Genomic DNA, 19907 nt, shown 5'->3' with positions numbered 1-19907 from the left:
CCCTGTTTCATCAGCTTTTCTCCGAAATTTTGGTTGGATGCGTGGACTCACCTGCTGAAGTTTGAAATACAGTAATATTTTAAAAGTTTGTGTTTTGTGTTCAGTAATTTTTTCCATGTTTGTTTTCTAGCGTGTATTTGATTTTCTGATTCTTAAGCTCTTGAATAGTTTAAGGAAGAAATTCCATTTTTCCCTTGAAGAGGTAGAGGAATTTATTTACTAAGCTATGTTTTCTAGGCAGATAATTTTGGAAGTAGAGCAGGACAAAGATAATACTCCTTGAATCAGATTGAGTAACATATTTTTCTAGGAAATAACTTTGTCTTTAAGTTAGACTAAAGGAACATTTCATGCAAAGATCAGCTCGATAAAGGACAGAAATGGTATGGACCTAACAGAAGCAGAAGATATTAAGAAGAGATGGCAAGAATACACAGAAGAACTGTACAAAAAAGATCTTCACGACCCAGATAATCACGATGGTGTGATCACTGACCTAGAGCCAGACATCCTGGAATGTGAAGTTAAGTGGGCCTTAGAAAGCATCACTACAAACAAAGCTAGTGGAGGTGATGGAATTCCAGTGGAGCTATTTCAAATCCTGAAAGATGATGCTGTGAAAGTGCTGCACTCAATATGCCAGCACATTTGGAAAACTCAGCAGTGGCCATGGGTCTGGAAAAGGTCAGTTTTCATTCCAATCCCAAAGAAAGGCAATGCCAAAGAATGCTCAAACTACCGCACAATTGCACTCATCTCACACGCTAGTAAAGTAATGCTCAAGATTCTCCAAGCCAGGCTTCAGCAATATGTGAACTGTGAACTTCGTGATGTTCAAGCTGGTTTTAGAAAAGGCAGAGGAACCAGAGATCAAATTGCCAACATCCGCTGGATCATGGAAAAAGCAAGAAAGTTCCAGAAAAACATCTATTTCTGCTTTATTGACTATGCCAAAGCCTTTGACTGTGTGGATCACAATAAACTGTGGAAAATTCTGAAAGAGATGGGAATACCAGACCACCTGATCTGCCTCTTGAGAAATCTGTATGCAGGTCAGGAAGCAACAGTTAGAACTGGACACGGAACAACAGACTGGTTCCAGATAGGAAAAGGAGTTCGTCAAGGCTGTATATTGTCACCCTGTTTATTTAACTTATATGCAGAGTACATCATGACAAACGCTGGACTGGAAGAAACACAAGCTGGAATCAAGATTGCTGGGAGTAATATCAATCACCTCAGATATGCAGATGACACCACCCTTATGGCAGAAAGTGAAGAGGAACTCAAAAGCCTCTTGATGAAAGTGAAAGTGGAGAGTGAAAAAGTTGGCTTAAAGCTCAACATTCAGAAAATGAAGATCATGGCATTCAGTCCCATCACTTCATGGGAAATAGATGGGGAAACAGTGGAAATAGTGGCAGACTTTATTTTTTGGGGCTCCAAAATCACTACAGATGGTGACTGCAGCCATGAAATTAAAAGATGCTTGCTTCTTGGAAGGAAAGTGATGACCAACCTAGATAGCCAACCTAGATAGCATATTCAAAAGCAGAGGCATTACTTTGCCAACAAAGGTCCGTCTAGTCAAGGCTATGGTTTTTCCTGTGGTCATGTATGGATGTGAGAGTTGGACTGTGAGGACTGTGAAGAAGGCTGAGCGCCGAAGAATTGATGCTTTTGAACTGTGGTGTTGGAGAAGACTCTTGAGAGTCCTTTGGACTGCAAGGAGATCCAACCAGTCCATTCTGAAGGAGATCAGCCCTGGGATTTCTTTGGAAGGAATGATGCTAAAGCTGAATCTCCAGTCCTTTGGCCACCTCATGCGAAGAGTTGACTCATTGGAAAAGACTCTGATGCTGGGAGGGATTGGGGGCAGGAGGAGAAGGGGACGACAGAGGATGAGATGGCTGGATGGCATCACTGACTCGATGGACGTGAGTCTGAGTGAACTCCGGGAGTTGGTGATGGACAGGGAGGCCTGGCGTGCTGCGATTCATGGGGTCGCAAAGAGTCGGACACGACTGAGCGACTGAACTGAACTGAACTGAATAGCATTTGTCTAGCTAATCACATGCATTTTTTTGAGCCGGTAAATCTTTTTGTATTGTTTTTCTTCTTACCTTATCCACTTTCAGAATACTAATGAGTTGGTTTCCCAATGTTTTCTAAAGGAGATCAGTGAGTTTTTTAAAGTACCATTATGTACAAATGATTTTTCATATACTTGATATTTGAATCTGATGCAGTGTTAGACTTTTTGCTGCTCACGTCAGCTTGTCCTGGGCTGCTGAGTTGTTTTGTGTCCTTCTGACAGGATTTCAGTAGTCCTTGATAATTTGTTTTCTGCATAGGCTGTTCTAGGCATGTCTTGTGCATTTTCAGACTTGCAGTTAGACATTTCCCCAAGGAGCCTGAGCTTTTTTTTTTTTTTTTTTTTGGTGGGAAATGATATTTAGATCACAATCTCTTTATCCTAGATTCAAACAAATGACTTTTTTTTTTTTTGTTCTAATGAATATAGAATACTTTCAGGTTAATAGAAAACTTGAATAGATAGTGCCATGTACCCCACCAGTTTGCCCTTGTCATGCAAACTTTTTATTACGGAGACTTTCTAGGTGACAAAGGTAGAGAATTCTCTGTGTATTCCATACCTTGTATTATCAACTTGGGTCTTTTTTCATGTTGCCCGGTTGTGTCTGTTTGTACTGCAGTATGCCAGGCCTCCCTGTCCCTCACTATCTCCCAGAGTTTGCCCAAGTTCATGTCCATTGCATCGGTGATATCACCCAGCTATCGGATTCTCTGACGCCCTCTTCTCCTTCTGCTTTCAGTCTTTCCCAGCATCAGAGACTTTTCCAGTGAGTTGGCTGTTCATGTCAGGTGACCAGAACACTGGAGCTTCAGCATCAGTCCTTCCAATGAATATTCAGGGTTGATTTTCTTTAAGATTAACTGGTTTGATGTCTTTGCTGTCCAAGGGACTCTCAGGTGTCTTCTCCAGCAGGACAGTTCGAAGACATCAATTCTTTGGCACTCTGCCTTCTTTACGGTCCAGCTCTCACCACTGTATTTGACCACTGGGAAGACCAGAGCCTTAACTGTAGGCAGTGTGATGTCTCTGTTCTTCAGCACACTGTCTAGGTTTGTCATAGCTTTCCTGCCAAAAGCATCGTGTATGTCCTCATCTACTCTCCCCAAATGATTTTAACAGAAATTCCGTGTACTTTATAGAAGTTTTATCTGTAAATATTTCAGTATGTGAAGTCATTTTAACCAAGTAATTTATTGAATTTATCTTAAACCATTTTTATTTTCCTAGATTAAATTATATTTTAGGTACTTTGAGGCTTTTATGTCTGTGCTCATAGGAAACATTACTGTGTTACCAAAAGATGCCTTATCATCTGTCTTTGGAGATGACATAATGGGTGGTATCCTAGATCCCTGTTTCATCAGCTTTTCTCCGAAATTTTGGTTGGATGCGTGGACTCACCTGCTGAAGTTTGAAATACAGTAATATTTTAAAAGTTTGTGTTTTGTGTTCAGTAATTTTTTCCATGTTTGTTTTCTAGCGTGTATTTGATTTTCTGATTCTTAAGCTCTTGAATAGTTTAAGGAAGAAATTCCATTTTTCCCTTGAAGAGGTAGAGGAATTTATTTACTAAGCTATGTTTTCTAGGCAGATAATTTTGGAAGTAGAGCAGGACAAAGATAATACTCCTTGAATCAGATTGAGTAACATATTTTTCTAGGAAATAACTTTGTCTTTAAGTTAGACTAAAGGAACATTTCATGCAAAGATCAGCTCGATAAAGGACAGAAATGGTATGGACCTAACAGAAGCAGAAGATATTAAGAAGAGATGGCAAGAATACACAGAAGAACTGTACAAAAAAGATCTTCACGACCCAGATAATCACGATGGTGTGATCACTGACCTAGAGCCAGACATCCTGGAATGTGAAGTTAAGTGGGCCTTAGAAAGCATCACTACAAACAAAGCTAGTGGAGGTGATGGAATTCCAGTGGAGCTATTTCAAATCCTGAAAGATGATGCTGTGAAAGTGCTGCACTCAATATGCCAGCACATTTGGAAAACTCAGCAGTGGCCATGGGTCTGGAAAAGGTCAGTTTTCATTCCAATCCCAAAGAAAGGCAATGCCAAAGAATGCTCAAACTACCGCACAATTGCACTCATCTCACACGCTAGTAAAGTAATGCTCAAGATTCTCCAAGCCAGGCTTCAGCAATATGTGAACTGTGAACTTCGTGATGTTCAAGCTGGTTTTAGAAAAGGCAGAGGAACCAGAGATCAAATTGCCAACATCCGCTGGATCATGGAAAAAGCAAGAAAGTTCCAGAAAAACATCTATTTCTGCTTTATTGACTATGCCAAAGCCTTTGACTGTGTGGATCACAATAAACTGTGGAAAATTCTGAAAGAGATGGGAATACCAGACCACCTGATCTGCCTCTTGAGAAATCTGTATGCAGGTCAGGAAGCAACAGTTAGAACTGGACACGGAACAACAGACTGGTTCCAGATAGGAAAAGGAGTTCGTCAAGGCTGTATATTGTCACCCTGTTTATTTAACTTATATGCAGAGTACATCATGACAAACGCTGGACTGGAAGAAACACAAGCTGGAATCAAGATTGCTGGGAGTAATATCAATCACCTCAGATATGCAGATGACACCACCCTTATGGCAGAAAGTGAAGAGGAACTCAAAAGCCTCTTGATGAAAGTGAAAGTGGAGAGTGAAAAAGTTGGCTTAAAGCTCAACATTCAGAAAATGAAGATCATGGCATTCAGTCCCATCACTTCATGGGAAATAGATGGGGAAACAGTGGAAATAGTGGCAGACTTTATTTTTTGGGGCTCCAAAATCACTACAGATGGTGACTGCAGCCATGAAATTAAAAGATGCTTGCTTCTTGGAAGGAAAGTGATGACCAACCTAGATAGCCAACCTAGATAGCATATTCAAAAGCAGAGGCATTACTTTGCCAACAAAGGTCCGTCTAGTCAAGGCTATGGTTTTTCCTGTGGTCATGTATGGATGTGAGAGTTGGACTGTGAGGACTGTGAAGAAGGCTGAGCGCCGAAGAATTGATGCTTTTGAACTGTGGTGTTGGAGAAGACTCTTGAGAGTCCTTTGGACTGCAAGGAGATCCAACCAGTCCATTCTGAAGGAGATCAGCCCTAGGATTTCTTTGGAAGGAATGATGCTAAAGCTGAATCTCCAGTCCTTTGGCCACCTCATGCGAAGAGTTGACTCATTGGAAAAGACTCTGATGCTGGGAGGGATTGGGGGCAGGAGGAGAAGGGGACGACAGAGGATGAGATGGCTGGATGGCATCACTGACTCGATGGACGTGAGTCTGAGTGAACTCCGGGAGTTGGTGATGGACAGGGAGGCCTGGCGTGCTGCGATTCATGGGGTCGCAAAGAGTCGGACACGACTGAGCGACTGAACTGAACTGAACTGAATAGCATTTGTCTAGCTAATCACATGCATTTTTTTGAGCCGGTAAATCTTTTTGTATTGTTTTTCTTCTTACCTTATCCACTTTCAGAATACTAATGAGTTGGTTTCCCAATGTTTTCTAAAGGAGATCAGTGAGTTTTTTAAAGTACCATTATGTACAAATGATTTTTCATATACTTGATATTTGAATCTGATGCAGTGTTAGACTTTTTGCTGCTCACGTCAGCTTGTCCTGGGCTGCTGAGTTGTTTTGTGTCCTTCTGACAGGATTTCAGTAGTCCTTGATAATTTGTTTTCTGCATAGGCTGTTCTAGGCATGTCTTGTGCATTTTCAGACTTGCAGTTAGACATTTCCCCAAGGAGCCTGAGCTTTTTTTTTTTTTTTTTTTGGTGGGAAATGATATTTAGATCACAATCTCTTTATCCTAGATTCAAACAAATGACTTTTTTTTTTTTTGTTCTAATGAATATAGAATACTTTCAGGTTAATAGAAAACTTGAATAGATAGTGCCATGTACCCCACCAGTTTGCCCTTGTCATGCAAACTTTTTATTACGGAGACTTTCTAGGTGACAAAGGTAGAGAATTCTCTGTGTATTCCATACCTTGTATTATCAACTTGGGTCTTTTTTCATGTTGCCCGGTTGTGTCTGTTTGTACTGCAGTATGCCAGGCCTCCCTGTCCCTCACTATCTCCCAGAGTTTGCCCAAGTTCATGTCCATTGCATCGGTGATATCACCCAGCTATCGGATTCTCTGACGCCCTCTTCTCCTTCTGCTTTCAGTCTTTCCCAGCATCAGAGACTTTTCCAGTGAGTTGGCTGTTCATGTCAGGTGACCAGAACACTGGAGCTTCAGCATCAGTCCTTCCAATGAATATTCAGGGTTGATTTTCTTTAAGATTAACTGGTTTGATGTCTTTGCTGTCCAAGGGACTCTCAGGTGTCTTCTCCAGCAGGACAGTTCGAAGACATCAATTCTTTGGCACTCTGCCTTCTTTACGGTCCAGCTCTCACCACTGTATTTGACCACTGGGAAGACCAGAGCCTTAACTGTAGGCAGTGTGATGTCTCTGTTCTTCAGCACACTGTCTAGGTTTGTCATAGCTTTCCTGCCAAAAGCATCGTGTATGTCCTCATCTACTCTCCCCAAATGATTTTAACAGAAATTCCGTGTACTTTATAGAAGTTTTATCTGTAAATATTTCAGTATGTGAAGTCATTTTAACCAAGTAATTTATTGAATTTATCTTAAACCATTTTTATTTTCCTAGATTAAATTATATTTTAGGTACTTTGAGGCTTTTATGTCTGTGCTCATAGGAAACATTACTGTGTTACCAAAAGATGCCTTATCATCTGTCTTTGGAGATGACATAATGGGTGGTATCCTAGATCCCTGTTTCATCAGCTTTTCTCCGAAATTTTGGTTGGATGCGTGGACTCACCTGCTGAAGTTTGAAATACAGTAATATTTTAAAAGTTTGTGTTTTGTGTTCAGTAATTTTTTCCATGTTTGTTTTCTAGCGTGTATTTGATTTTCTGATTCTTAAGCTCTTGAATAGTTTAAGGAAGAAATTCCATTTTTCCCTTGAAGAGGTAGAGGAATTTATTTACTAAGCTATGTTTTCTAGGCAGATAATTTTGGAAGTAGAGCAGGACAAAGATAATACTCCTTGAATCAGATTGAGTAACATATTTTTCTAGGAAATAACTTTGTCTTTAAGTTAGACTAAAGGAACATTTCATGCAAAGATCAGCTCGATAAAGGACAGAAATGGTATGGACCTAACAGAAGCAGAAGATATTAAGAAGAGATGGCAAGAATACACAGAAGAACTGTACAAAAAAGATCTTCACGACCCAGATAATCACAATGGTGTGATCACTGACCTAGAGCCAGACATCCTGGAATGTGAAGTTAAGTGGGCCTTAGAAAGCATCACTACAAACAAAGCTAGTGGAGGTGATGGAATTCCAGTGGAGCTATTTCAAATCCTGAAAGATGATGCTGTGAAAGTGCTGCACTCAATATGCCAGCACATTTGGAAAACTCAGCAGTGGCCATGGGTCTGGAAAAGGTCAGTTTTCATTCCAATCCCAAAGAAAGGCAATGCCAAAGAATGCTCAAACTACCGCACAATTGCACTCATCTCACACGCTAGTAAAGTAATGCTCAAGATTCTCCAAGCCAGGCTTCAGCAATATGTGAACTGTGAACTTCGTGATGTTCAAGCTGGTTTTAGAAAAGGCAGAGGAACCAGAGATCAAATTGCCAACATCCGCTGGATCATGGAAAAAGCAAGAAAGTTCCAGAAAAACATCTATTTCTGCTTTATTGACTATGCCAAAGCCTTTGACTGTGTGGATCACAATAAACTGTGGAAAATTCTGAAAGAGATGGGAATACCAGACCACCTGATCTGCCTCTTGAGAAATCTGTATGCAGGTCAGGAAGCAACAGTTAGAACTGGACACGGAACAACAGACTGGTTCCAGATAGGAAAAGGAGTTCGTCAAGGCTGTATATTGTCACCCTGTTTATTTAACTTATATGCAGAGTACATCATGACAAACGCTGGACTGGAAGAAACACAAGCTGGAATCAAGATTGCTGGGAGTAATATCAATCACCTCAGATATGCAGATGACACCACCCTTATGGCAGAAAGTGAAGAGGAACTCAAAAGCCTCTTGATGAAAGTGAAAGTGGAGAGTGAAAAAGTTGGCTTAAAGCTCAACATTCAGAAAACAAAGGTCATGGCATCCAGTCCCACCACTTCATGGGAAATAGATGGGGAAACAGTGGAAACAGTGTCAGACTTTATTTTAGGGGGCTCCAAAATCACTACAGATGGTGACTGCAGCCATGAAATTAAAAGACGCTTACTCCTTGGAAGGGAAGTTTTATGACCAACCTAGATAGCATATTCAAAAGCAGAGACATTACTTTGCCAACAAAGGTTCGTCTAGTGAAGGATATGATTTTTCCTGTGGTCATGTATGGATGTGAGAGTTGGACTGTGAAGAAGGCTGAGCGCCGAAGAATTGATGCTTTTGAACTGTGGTGTTGGAGAAGACTCTTGAGAGTCCCTTGGACTGCAAGGAGATCCAATCAATCCATTCTAGAGGAGATTGGTCCTGGGTGTTCTTTGAAAGGAATGATGCTGAAGCTGAAACTCCAGTACTTTGGCCACCTCATGCGAACAGTTGACTCATTGGAAAAGACTCTGATGCTGGGAGGGATTGGGGGCAGGAGGAGAAGGGGACGACAGAGGATGAGATGGCTGGATGGCATCACTGACTCGATGGACGTGAGTCTGAGTGAACTCCGGGAGTTGGTGATGGACAGGGAGGGGGCATGCTGCGATTCATGTGGTCGCAAAGAGTCAGACACAACTGAGGGACTGATCTGATCTGATAACAGCATGTGCTGTTCTCTTAAAGAAATTTGCTTAGTATTTGTAGTCTTTATGTTTCTCTTCTCATTCTTAGGACTGTATTTGTTTTCTTCCCGCTTTTTCCAGATTGAATTTATAGACTTTTAGTATTTTGCTTTCTAAGTCATGTTTTCTTGTATCTTTTAATTTGTCACTCTTTTCTAGGGTGTGTTTGTTGTTGACTTTTTTTGCTTCTTGAACTGACTTCTTTATTTTAAATCTTGTACAAAAAGAAGGTGTTTAGGAGATCAGTGTGTTGTAAAGAAGAGATCCATTTCAAATATCTCAAGTAAAATGGGATTTAATCATAGGGATTACATGATCTCACAGGAGTAAGGCCCAGGAACTGAGGCCTCCTATGACTTCTGGAATTGCATCTATCTTTCTAGTTTGCCGTAGTAGTTTTTCTTACGGCATCAGCTTAATCGTGCCTTTGATGGATTGATGATGTATCTGATTTTTTAATGAATCCCTGCCTATAAATGCAGGCGTAGATTGTTTTAATACTGTAGCTGGGAAAGGCGATATTAATAACGTGATTGGTCAGTTTGCCTCAGCAGCTCTTCTCCTTTCCCTATAGTATGTGTCATAGCAGATGGAGGATCTACAGAGCTGAATTGATCTTTACCGTGACGTCTAACCCGCTATAGCTTCGCCAAATTCTGTGCTTTTTTGGGCTCACATAGCACCGTCAACTTGCCTTCAGTCCTATATGTAATGTTCAGTTGTATAAAGTTCCAGCTTTAAATTGTTTTAATAATTTTGACAATGAAAAAGCTTGTTTTACATTTGTAGTCTTAATTGAATGTCAGTTAACCTAGATTAGCTTTATTGAACCAATTAGCTCTTCCTTAGCAATCAGATTATCTTTTTAAAAAATCAGTCATGCCGGCATAGTTCATGAATTTTCTCAAAGTCAGTCCACAAACATTGATTGAGAAATTTCTCTGTAGCACGCACAGCATTGTAACTGAAGTATTAGAGGGCAGACTTGGAAGCAGGCAGGATGGACTGGATAAAATCCACTTGAAAAGGAGTGTTATTAAAAACACTGACATCAGAGGTTGGTGGAAAACAGTAGCTGAAACCCATTTTTGGTAGTATTCATAGCAGGCTCACCTTACCTGGTGACTGCTGAAATTGGTTGAAGACAGATATTTTTTTAAAAAGGCATAACTTGAAGAAGAAGCAGGATCCAGCAATGTTTGCCAAGAAACACATGTTCATTGGAGTTGACTGATTAAGCTTCTTAGGGGATATCTTAATAGTAAATGCTAAATAAAGGGAGAGTTTTGTTGTTTTAAACTAGAAATTACCAGAAAGATGGTGTGACCTCCAGTGTCCTGAGTTCTGAATCTGGGACCTTCAGCTACTGATTGCTGGTGTGAAGTTTTCCACAGGACACTGTGGACTCTCAGAGCCATCGTCTTTGAGCAGACGCCTGCAGTAGGATATCTTGGCAGCATTTTGCAGGGCAAAGGCTGCCCTGTCTCCTGTTGTTGTTTCCTTGCACCTCTCCAAACCTGGGGATTTCTGTTTTGCTTCACAATACTGTAATTCTGCATTCCATCTCCTTATTCTTTTTCATTTGTGTATTTACAATAGATGTTAGACCAAGTACATTAGCATTCTTTGCCAAATAAAATTCCCATTGAAAATAAGTATTATGAGACCTCCCAGGAATTCCTTTTTGAAAGTCAAGCTTTAGAATGCCTTGTGGTCTATTTTGTCATTTCTGTAAAACAAGTTTCCTTAAAATGAAGAATTACCTGAAAATAAGGGTAAGGAGAGATGCTGTGAATTCTGAGTTAGTTTGGTTTCTTTATAAAGACTCACAGGTAGCGTATGTCTGTAGGACTGTCATTGTTCATTGTTTTTGTTGTTAGTGTTCTCCTAACAACTAGTTCAGCTAATGCTAGTGTTAGATTTAATGTTATTTGTGCTACTGTAGTATAAGTAGATTTCAGTTGAAGTATTTTTTAAGATTGACGACTTTGGGAAAGAGGCATTGCATTTCTTGCTTGGGAGGAAACTTCCTGAAAAGCTGTCATAGTCTTTATATGCCTGAAACTGTGACTCTTAACTGATGTGCCATTAGATAGGCCCCAGATTCTCTTGTTTTCCATCTTTGTTGTCCTGAGCATAGGGGATCAGTTCAGTTCAGTCACTCCAGCTGAACTGATAGTCACTCCAACTGAACTGATGGTCACTCTTTGTGACCCCATGGACTGCAGCAGCCAGACTTCCCTGTCCATCACCAACTCCTGGAGCCTACTCAAACTCATGTCCATTGCGTTGGTGATGCCATCCAACCATCTCAACTTCTGTCGTCCCCTTCTCCTCCTTCCTTCAATCTTTCCCAGCATTAGGGTCTTTTCCAGTGAGTCCGTTCTTTGCATCAGGTGGCCAGAGCACAAGGGTAGGGTAAGATAAATAAAATCTTCCTTTTACCCATGGGGGAGGTGAAACAAATTAAAATATAATGATCATGGTACTTGTGATATATGTTGCTGTTAGAGTGTGATTTAGATCCATACTCCTCCCCTAAGCCCTTGAAGTGGGGTTAGTCCAAACTGAGATGTACTCAAGTGTGAGATACACACTTGATATTGAAAACTTAGTATGAAAAAAGATCTGTTGACACTTAAAAAAAAAATTATGTTTAAATTGCAACCACTGTTTACATGTTGAAATAATGCTTTTGATGTATTGGATTAAATAAAGCATATTATCAAAGTAAATTTAAAACGTATTTTAATGTGGTCACCAGATAGTTTCAAATTATATATGTGGTTCCCATTTCTATTGAATTGCACTGATCAAGAGTATAAAGTGTTTGCTGGGGTTACTATGTAATATTCTCTGACTGTACAATCTGAAATTTGGAGACAGTATTTGAAGTAGAATTATGATACAGCATATACATTCAGATTACTTTGATATATTTAAATTTGTTTGCATTTTGGAAAACTGGCAGGTATTCCTAACAACTGTTTTAAATACCAAGAAGAGTTTTTTTGTTTTTTTTTTTAAAGAGTTTTAGCAGTTGTTCTTGGGCTATCAGTGACACTTAAAAGTGCAAAACAGAGGAATTATTATGAATCACTGCCAACTGTAGTATGGCCCCTGCATACTGACCAGGTTGAATAGGCATCCCAGGCAGCTGTAGGGCATGCAGTGCCGAGGAGGGGGGCTGGTTGGTTTCCGAAAAGGCTTTGGACGACACAGGTCTTGCTTCTCTTTCTGGTCACATGGTGCTTGTACGGTACGGCCAGTACAGGTGAAGCTGACCCAAGTGTGGTTTACCTCTAAGTTCAGAATCTGAAAATGACATAAGTAGATGGGTTTATGACACACGCAGTAAATGATAGGAAGAATTTACTAGGTTTGTTGAATAAATAACAAGGTGAAATGTGGAACAGCTATATATAGTCTTCATTTTACACCACAGAGTTCTTGTTTTACACGTGAGAATTTCAGTCATTTTAGGAATTTGACTGCTGAATAAAGATGATGTGATTTTTATCTTTAGTATTAAAAAAAATCCTAATTTTCTTAGTGATTAAGTGAAGTTGCTCAGTCGTGTCTGACTCTCTGCGGCACCATGGACTGTAGCCTCCCACGCTCCTCCGTCCATAGAATTTTCAAGGCAAGAGTATTGGAGTGGGTTGTCATTTCCTTCTCCAGGGCATCTTCCCGACCCAGGGATGGCTTTACCATCTCTGGGAAACCCTGTTGTCCCTTCATATTGGAGTTGGGGTGAAAAATTTATTGGATTTTGGATTACGGTTCTGTCTTGATTTTTGTGGATTTTTCCTGCTTAGCATCAGAAACTTCAGAGGTACATTGTTGCAGAAACTTAAATTTTTTTGTTCAATTGGTGATAATACTGTAATAAACATTACACTGTGTATTGTACACTGTGAAAAGGAGTATTTTCATTGGTTATAGATTTCATAGATAGTGAAGTGGTCAACAGAAACCAACAGACTATAGATTTCCAAAATTGAGAACAGCAAAACATAATTAAAACCACAATGTGAATGTAATTGCGGGGAAGGGTGGTGGTGGTAGAAACAGTTAACAGTTGTAAGTGATATGTGAAAATACTGATTACTAGCACATGCCAGTTGATATTAACAATGTTGGAAAAATCTGAAATTATAGTATATTTTAGATAGCATTTTTATGTGTTTGAGGCTATTGGCTTATATCCTTTTTTTTTTTTTTCTTTCCTTTTAGAATATGGTTTCTAGTTTTAGGGTTTCTGAACTACAAGTGTTACTAGGCTTTGCCGGACGGAATAAAAGTGGACGTAAGCATGACCTCCTGATGAGGGCGTTGCATTTATTGAAGAGTGGCTGCAGCCCTGCGGTTCAGATTAAAATCCGAGAATTGTATAGACGCCGATACCCTCGGACTCTCGAAGGCCTTTCTGATTTATCTGCAATCAAATCACCAGTTTTCAGTTTGGATGGTAGCTCCTCACCTGTAGAACCTGACTTGGCTGTGGCTGGAATCCACGCGTTGCCTTCCACTTCAGTTACACCTCATTCTCCGTCCTCTCCTGTTGGTTCTGTGCTGCTTCAAGATACTAAACCCGCATTTGAGATGCAGCAGCCATCTCCCCCAATCCCTCCTGTCCATCCTGATGTGCAGTTAAAAAACTTACCCTTTTATGATGTCCTTGATGTTCTCATCAAGCCCACGAGTTTAGGTAAGTGTTAGAGAAATCCGTTTCTTCTGGACAAGAGAGTGAATAAAGCAAGAGGGCTTGACTGAATTGCATGTTATAAAATCAAGGCATTAAAATGCCAAATGCTTAAATGTACAGGTAAAAAGAAATACGGGCAACCATGACAAATCTGGCATAAAACTTTAATTCATTGATCAAACTTCCTTCTTACAGCTTAGAACTCAAATTGCTTCAGGGTGTATACGAACAGACACAAATCTTATTTATTGCCTGTGATTCTGCCTTTTGATATTTTTACTGTTTTTACAGAGACTTAGTTTCTGTTCAGCATAGCTTTTTAAACTGTTTTTGCAAGAAATCTTTTTTACTTAAATTTTTCCTAAGGTGACAGTTTGCCACATATTTTAGCTTTTTGTTTAATAACCAGTGACTGCTCAGAAAACGTAATAAATTTTATATTATTAGACATTGATACATGTGACTCCAACACGTTTTTACCTCAGAATTTTCACCACATTTTTACCACAGAAGTTGATGACTTCTGTGCTGTAATGGCATAATTTCCTCCTGGCTAATGAAATTATTTACAGAGGTATTTGAATTTGTTGATAAATTGCTTGGGAAATGACATTTCAGAGTTAGGCTGGGAGATCATTTTCCTGTCCATCCTAGGAAAAACGCTTTTTTGTTTCAAGTCATTTGAAAACTCTCTTAAATATATTAATATGCTTTTTTCATTTTGTATAGGATTATACTTGTACATCTCGGTTGAGCTAGAAGGAAGTTTTGAGGTTAATGGGGTCAACATGGCCTGATAGTGGTGGGCTCCTTACATTGTTTTGTTTAGCACACCTGAACCAGGCAGGTAGAATAATGTATTTTATCCCTTCATTAACATTCATTCTGAAATAAGGATTCTATATTTGTTCATGTTTTATTGTTTTTACAAAGTCTTGTGAGCAGAATTATTGCATCATAGTCAGGACTCTTGATAACATCGTGTTAGATTAGTCTCCAGTACAGCTGTGCCAGTTTGAATTCCACAAAACGAGAGACTGTCTCTCACTGCGGTTTTTCTTCCAGCTTGTATCTTGTTTAGATTTTTCGTTTTTCAAATTAATAACAGGAACAAACATTTAAAATATGTATTAGCTAACTGTTTCTTTTATGGTTTTACTTTCATTTTTAACCAGGTTCGTTATCTGGTTAAAATGTTTCCATAATTTATTTCTCCTTTTTTCATGGTTTTTGATTTGTATCAGTGTACATATGTAGCATCATGGTTCATTCACATGTTTCTTAGCAATCACTGCAAAATTATTTCTTTGTGTTTGGAGAAGGATTCAGACTAGTAGTGTGTGTAGGTGACCCTACCTCCAGGGACTCCTCAGAAATATGGTTAAAGGCAGGACTGAGAAGAAGAGGCCATCTGGGGTCCTGGTTCCAGTGGAAGGTTGAGTGCCTGGAAGGAAGATGACTAGAGACGGAGAAAGGACGCAGCAAGGTGTCTTCTCTGCCCCTGGCATCAGTGGGGCACCAGGCGGCAAACTCTGAAGAGGCTTCATGGAGTGCTTCGTGTTTCATGCTTTCCCTGTGTTCAGAAACAGAAATAGGAATTTTGTTACTTTTCCATGTTCTTTGTAAATTTTTCTTTCATTAACCTTAGTAAGGTTAAAGGAAGGTAGTAGGCTTTTTATAAATTTACTAAAATTTTTGTATCTCATGTGACTTAATGATGTTAATAATACTGGAGGCATTTTGTGTTGAAGAGTGATTAAGAAGAAAACCAGCTTTTTGCTCATAGTTTACATTAGAATGTAAGAAATACATATAACCTTGGGACTTATAATCTTTTGCTCCTGAGCTAAAAAATTGTTGATGCATGTATTTTTCAGGAGTCCTGTTTATCATTGTTTCTGTAAACTTTATAAACTGATTTCTTACTTTAAAACAAGGCTTAAACATTTCCTTATCCTGCTTTCCCTAAGAAAGAAAAGAAAACTATTTTCTTAATGTTTATTCTTAGATTGATAAAACAGTGATCTAAAAAAGGCTAGTTTCATACTATCTAAAGCAATGCAGTGACATTCAGGAATTGCTTTTAAGTTTTAATGATTTGGTTATATAATGTTGAAAATACTTGTAAAAATAAAAATTTGGGGTAAATCCATTTATTTGGAACACTGTTATGGAGAAACCTACTTAGATTTGGGAAATGAGAAGTAGAAAGCCTTATGAATTGAAAGAGATCCAAAACCATATTTCAGAGCACATATTTTTGGCGTCCTTCGGCCAGTCTGTGTATTCTTGATTTAATATACAGTTGATTAGATGATTTCTAAGCCATCAACACATTGTTGAGCAAGAATTAATTAACAACATGGGAAAGACTGGAAGAGCCCTCATAGGAAAAAAAAAAAAAGCCAACCGAAAAGTCAAAAAATGTTCCAAAACCTCTTGGGAACGTTGAAACCAATAGCCCCTTAGTGAGGGATTCACTGTTACAGCAGGGTGCATCTGTAGATGCTAAACAAGACTGTCTCCACAAAAGAAGATACATTATTATATAGTTTTGCAATTTGGTATTATTTCTATTAAAATTATTTAAATAAAATTAGCATTTAAAATGATAGACTATTGCATCTAGAAAGTGAGTGTCTACAATAATACTATATGAATTTCTCTATAGCTGAGGTTTTACTGTAACAAATGAATTATCCCCTAATCTGAAAACAAATTAATAAAATTTCTCTTCTCCCTTAAATAGCTATTCTCATTTGCTTTTGCTTTCACTAGCAGTGTTTTTGTCTTTTTTTCCTCTTTTCTGTTTCTTCTGTTTTTTTTTCCTTTGATGATGAAGTCCTTTCTCGTTAAAAAAAATTTGTGTGTATTCAGTCTGTATAAAAGAATATATTAAAGACATTGTTATAAAGAATATTTATGAATGAAAACCTGTGAAACCACTACCCATTTTTTAGGAAAGGAACATTGCCAGTATCTTTGAAACCTTCTTGCCTTTTCCTCTTTGAGTTAAATCACTGTTCTGGATTTTGTGTTTCCTCTTGCTTGTTTTACCATATATGTGTGAGAAAAACTAATGTTCACTTAACTTGCTTTTGAAATGTGTGTGGTATACTGTGTATATATTCGTCTGTGACTAGCTCTTTTTGTTCATTCTCTTTTTAAGCATCTACATGTTGATGTATCGAAGTGTTTAATATTTTATGAAATACCTTCAAAGTGTTGAGTCTGATTCCTTAAAGTTTCTTCACTTTGCTTTTCCGTTTACAAAAGTAATTTATGCTGGTAATTGATAACTTCAGACATGGAAGCATAACAGAAAGGAAGAGTCCCTCGTAGCCACAGTTATTACTCAGCTAGAGTCATTATCAGTAATTAACTGTTTCTCTGGCATATTATGTCATCTTTTTTTCTCATTAAAAAAAAATTCTCATTTTTCTTTATTAAAAAAACCCTTTCTAACCACAGAGCCACTGTGCCACTTTTCTGGTGGAAGGAGAAGGGCATTATTCTGCTTGAATCTACTGTGAAAAGCATCTTCTGGAGTTCTGTGCTATGACAGTCTTAACTGTATTTCTTTTTTTTTTTCCCCATTTTTAATTTTTTTATTATTTTTTTTAAATTTTATTTTATTTTTAAACTTTACAATATTGTATTAGTTTTGCCAAATATCGAAATGAATCCACCACAGGTATACATGTATTCCCCATCCTGAACCCTCCTCCCTCCTCCCTCCCCATACCATCCCTCTGGGTCGTCCGTCCCAGTGCACCAGCCCCAAGCATCCAGTATCGTGCGTTGAACCTGGACTGGCGACTCGACTGTATTTCTTAGAAATAAATTATGCATCTGTAGATTATAGTAGGTCTATTTTCTTGTAGATGTACCACAGTTGAGCCAGTGTTCTGTTGATGTACGTTTCCAGTTGTTATTTATTCAGAAGTATTTAGTGTATAACGTGTCTTGGGCACTATTCTTGCAGTCTTACAGCCATTGCTGCTGGCAGCACTTTTGCATATGTTTCTGAATACTCGCACTGCATATTCACAAAGTGTAAATGCCTTGGTGTGGATTTGTTGGGTCCAGGAGTATGATTGTGTAATATTTTGATATTCAGCTTTTATAGAGAAGTTTGGCAGTTGCTTCAAAAGCATTGTACCAGTTTCTACTTCCAATGATGTATGAATGTGTTATTTTCCTTATACTTTATCCACATTGTATTGTTGGTCTTTTAATCTTTGTAGTCTGGTAGGTACGGAGAAGGCGATGGCAACCCACTCCAGTACTCTTGCCTGGCAAATCCCATGGACGGAGGAGCCTAGTGGGCTGCAGTCCATGGGGTCGCTAGGAGTTGGACACGACTGAGCGACTTCACTTTTACGTTTCACTTTCATGCGTTGGAGAAGGCAATGGCAACCCACTCCAGTGTTTTTGCCTGGAGAATCCCAGGGACGGGGGAGCCTGGTGGGCTGCTGTCTCTGGAGTTGCACAGAGTCGGACACAACTGAAGCGACTTAGCAGCAGCAGCAGTCTGGTAGGTGACAGAGTAATGGAGGTCAGTATCTTTTCATAGTATTAAATTTCTGAATATTAGGAAATACTCATTAAGCCTCTGGGTATAGTTAACAGTTAATGGACTTCCCTGATGGCTCAGTGGTAAAGAATCTACCTATAATGCAGGAGACGTGGCAGGAGCCGTTGGTTTGATCCCTGGTTCGGAAAGATACCCTGGAGAAGGGAATTAAAACCCACTCTAATATTCTTGCTTGGGAAATCTCATGGACAGAGGAGCCTGGTAGACTACAGTCCATGAGGTTGCTAAACAGTTGGGCACAACTTGGCGAGTAAACAACAACAATAACAAAGTGATACACACATTAATGTAAAGCCATTAAAATGTAATCTCATAACAAGTACATAGTGAGGGTTTAATTTGGATATGGTCATGTAGCCTGATTGTAGAGAAGTCAGAAGTATGGCGTGGGCTTTAGGAATTTTACTCTAGTTGGAGAGAGAATGTTAAGGTGAGGGAAAAGTAGCAAACAATTTATATGCTTGTATGGTGAAACCCTATAATTTGTGAACCTAAAGCTCAAATATTGTATTGGCCTAATGGATGGAAAAGTTAATCAAGTTCTTGGAGTAAGAGTGATAACTTGAGGGAGATTTGAAGGATGAATGTGCCTGCTCTGAATCAGTGGAGTTTATAGGAGAGTAGACATCAAGAAAGGAGAGATTTGAGTAGTCAAAGGAGTAGAAATAAAAATGGCACAGTTCTGAGTCCTGACAGTGAAGAAACTGCTTTGAGTAGAGCAGGACTTCGGGAGACATTGGAAATGTAGGTTTGTGAGGAAAGACATTGTTACGGAGGTTCTTATAAATAAGGGACTTTGGACATGGTTCATTCAGAGATAAGATGATCTTAGCATTTTTCAGCAGGGGAACGATGATGAAAAAGTTTTACGAAGGATGACCAACTCTGCACTGATGTTCTGGTGAGGGACCGACAGAGGCACGGGTGCCCCTTCATTTGTACAGAGTGATTCTAGGTTTTGCTAGGATAGGATGGTGGTAGTGGAAATAGGGAGGAGGCAGTTGATAAGAAAATTAAAAAAGCAAAGCAAAACAACAGAACTTAATGAGTAACTGGTGACAGGGGTGAAGGTGGAGGGCGAGAGGGAAGGAAAGGAGTGATTGCTGTGACTGAACAATCGATAGCAAGTCTCCTCACTCATAATTCTGAATTAAAGCCACTGTTTTACAGGAAGCATGAACACTCAGCACTCTGCCCTCCCCAAATGATCTCTGTGGCCAGTGTATTTATAGAATGAAAAGTATTTTAGTGTTAAACATCACTGATGATAATTAATATGATTGTTTTTGTAAAGATAAAATTATTTCAGTTGATTCAAGTTTGCTATATTCTGTTTAAATCTCATGAAATTTTGGTGTGTGCATAGGATTATTTTTAAACGTTCTCATAAAGCAATGTTTAGTGATAATTGTAACCGATTGATTATTGGAATTTAGATGCGTATTCAGTTAAGTGTTAATTGAAGGCATTCATTGTTTAAATGAGTACTAGAACATCATTGAATAATGGGTCAATGTAAAACTATGAAAAGTTCTTTGTGAAGAAAATACATTTCAATTTTTAAAAATAACACTTCTGAAGAATGACTTCATTAGATAATCCTTTTGAACTGCATAATCTTCTGTATGTTCAAAATTATTTATGTCTTAATAACTCTC

General features: G+C 38.9%; 1 protein-coding gene across 11 annotated transcripts in view; it reads left to right on the top strand.

The window, feature by feature from the left end:
- The window catches only part of PIAS2 (protein inhibitor of activated STAT 2), a 120454-nt gene that overhangs the window by 34242 nt on the left and 66305 nt on the right, over window positions 1-19907 (top strand). For all 11 annotated transcript variants that reach the window (XR_009492743.1, XM_024984535.2, XM_024984534.2 and 8 more), the window contains one exon: window positions 13181-13655. Coding sequence is in view for 10 of the 11 variants with exons in the window: in XM_024984535.2 (XP_024840303.1) it covers window positions 13181-13655 (475 nt within the window). In the remaining variant the exon portion in view is untranslated. The remainder of the gene's footprint in view (window positions 1-13180; window positions 13656-19907) is intronic.

This window comes from Bos taurus, chromosome 24 (genome assembly GCF_002263795.3).
Source record: "Bos taurus isolate L1 Dominette 01449 registration number 42190680 breed Hereford chromosome 24, ARS-UCD2.0, whole genome shotgun sequence".
Lineage (NCBI taxonomy): Eukaryota > Metazoa > Chordata > Mammalia > Artiodactyla > Bovidae > Bos > Bos taurus.
Note: the sequence above shows the minus strand (reverse complement) of the source record. Positions and strands in the feature narration are given on the sequence as shown.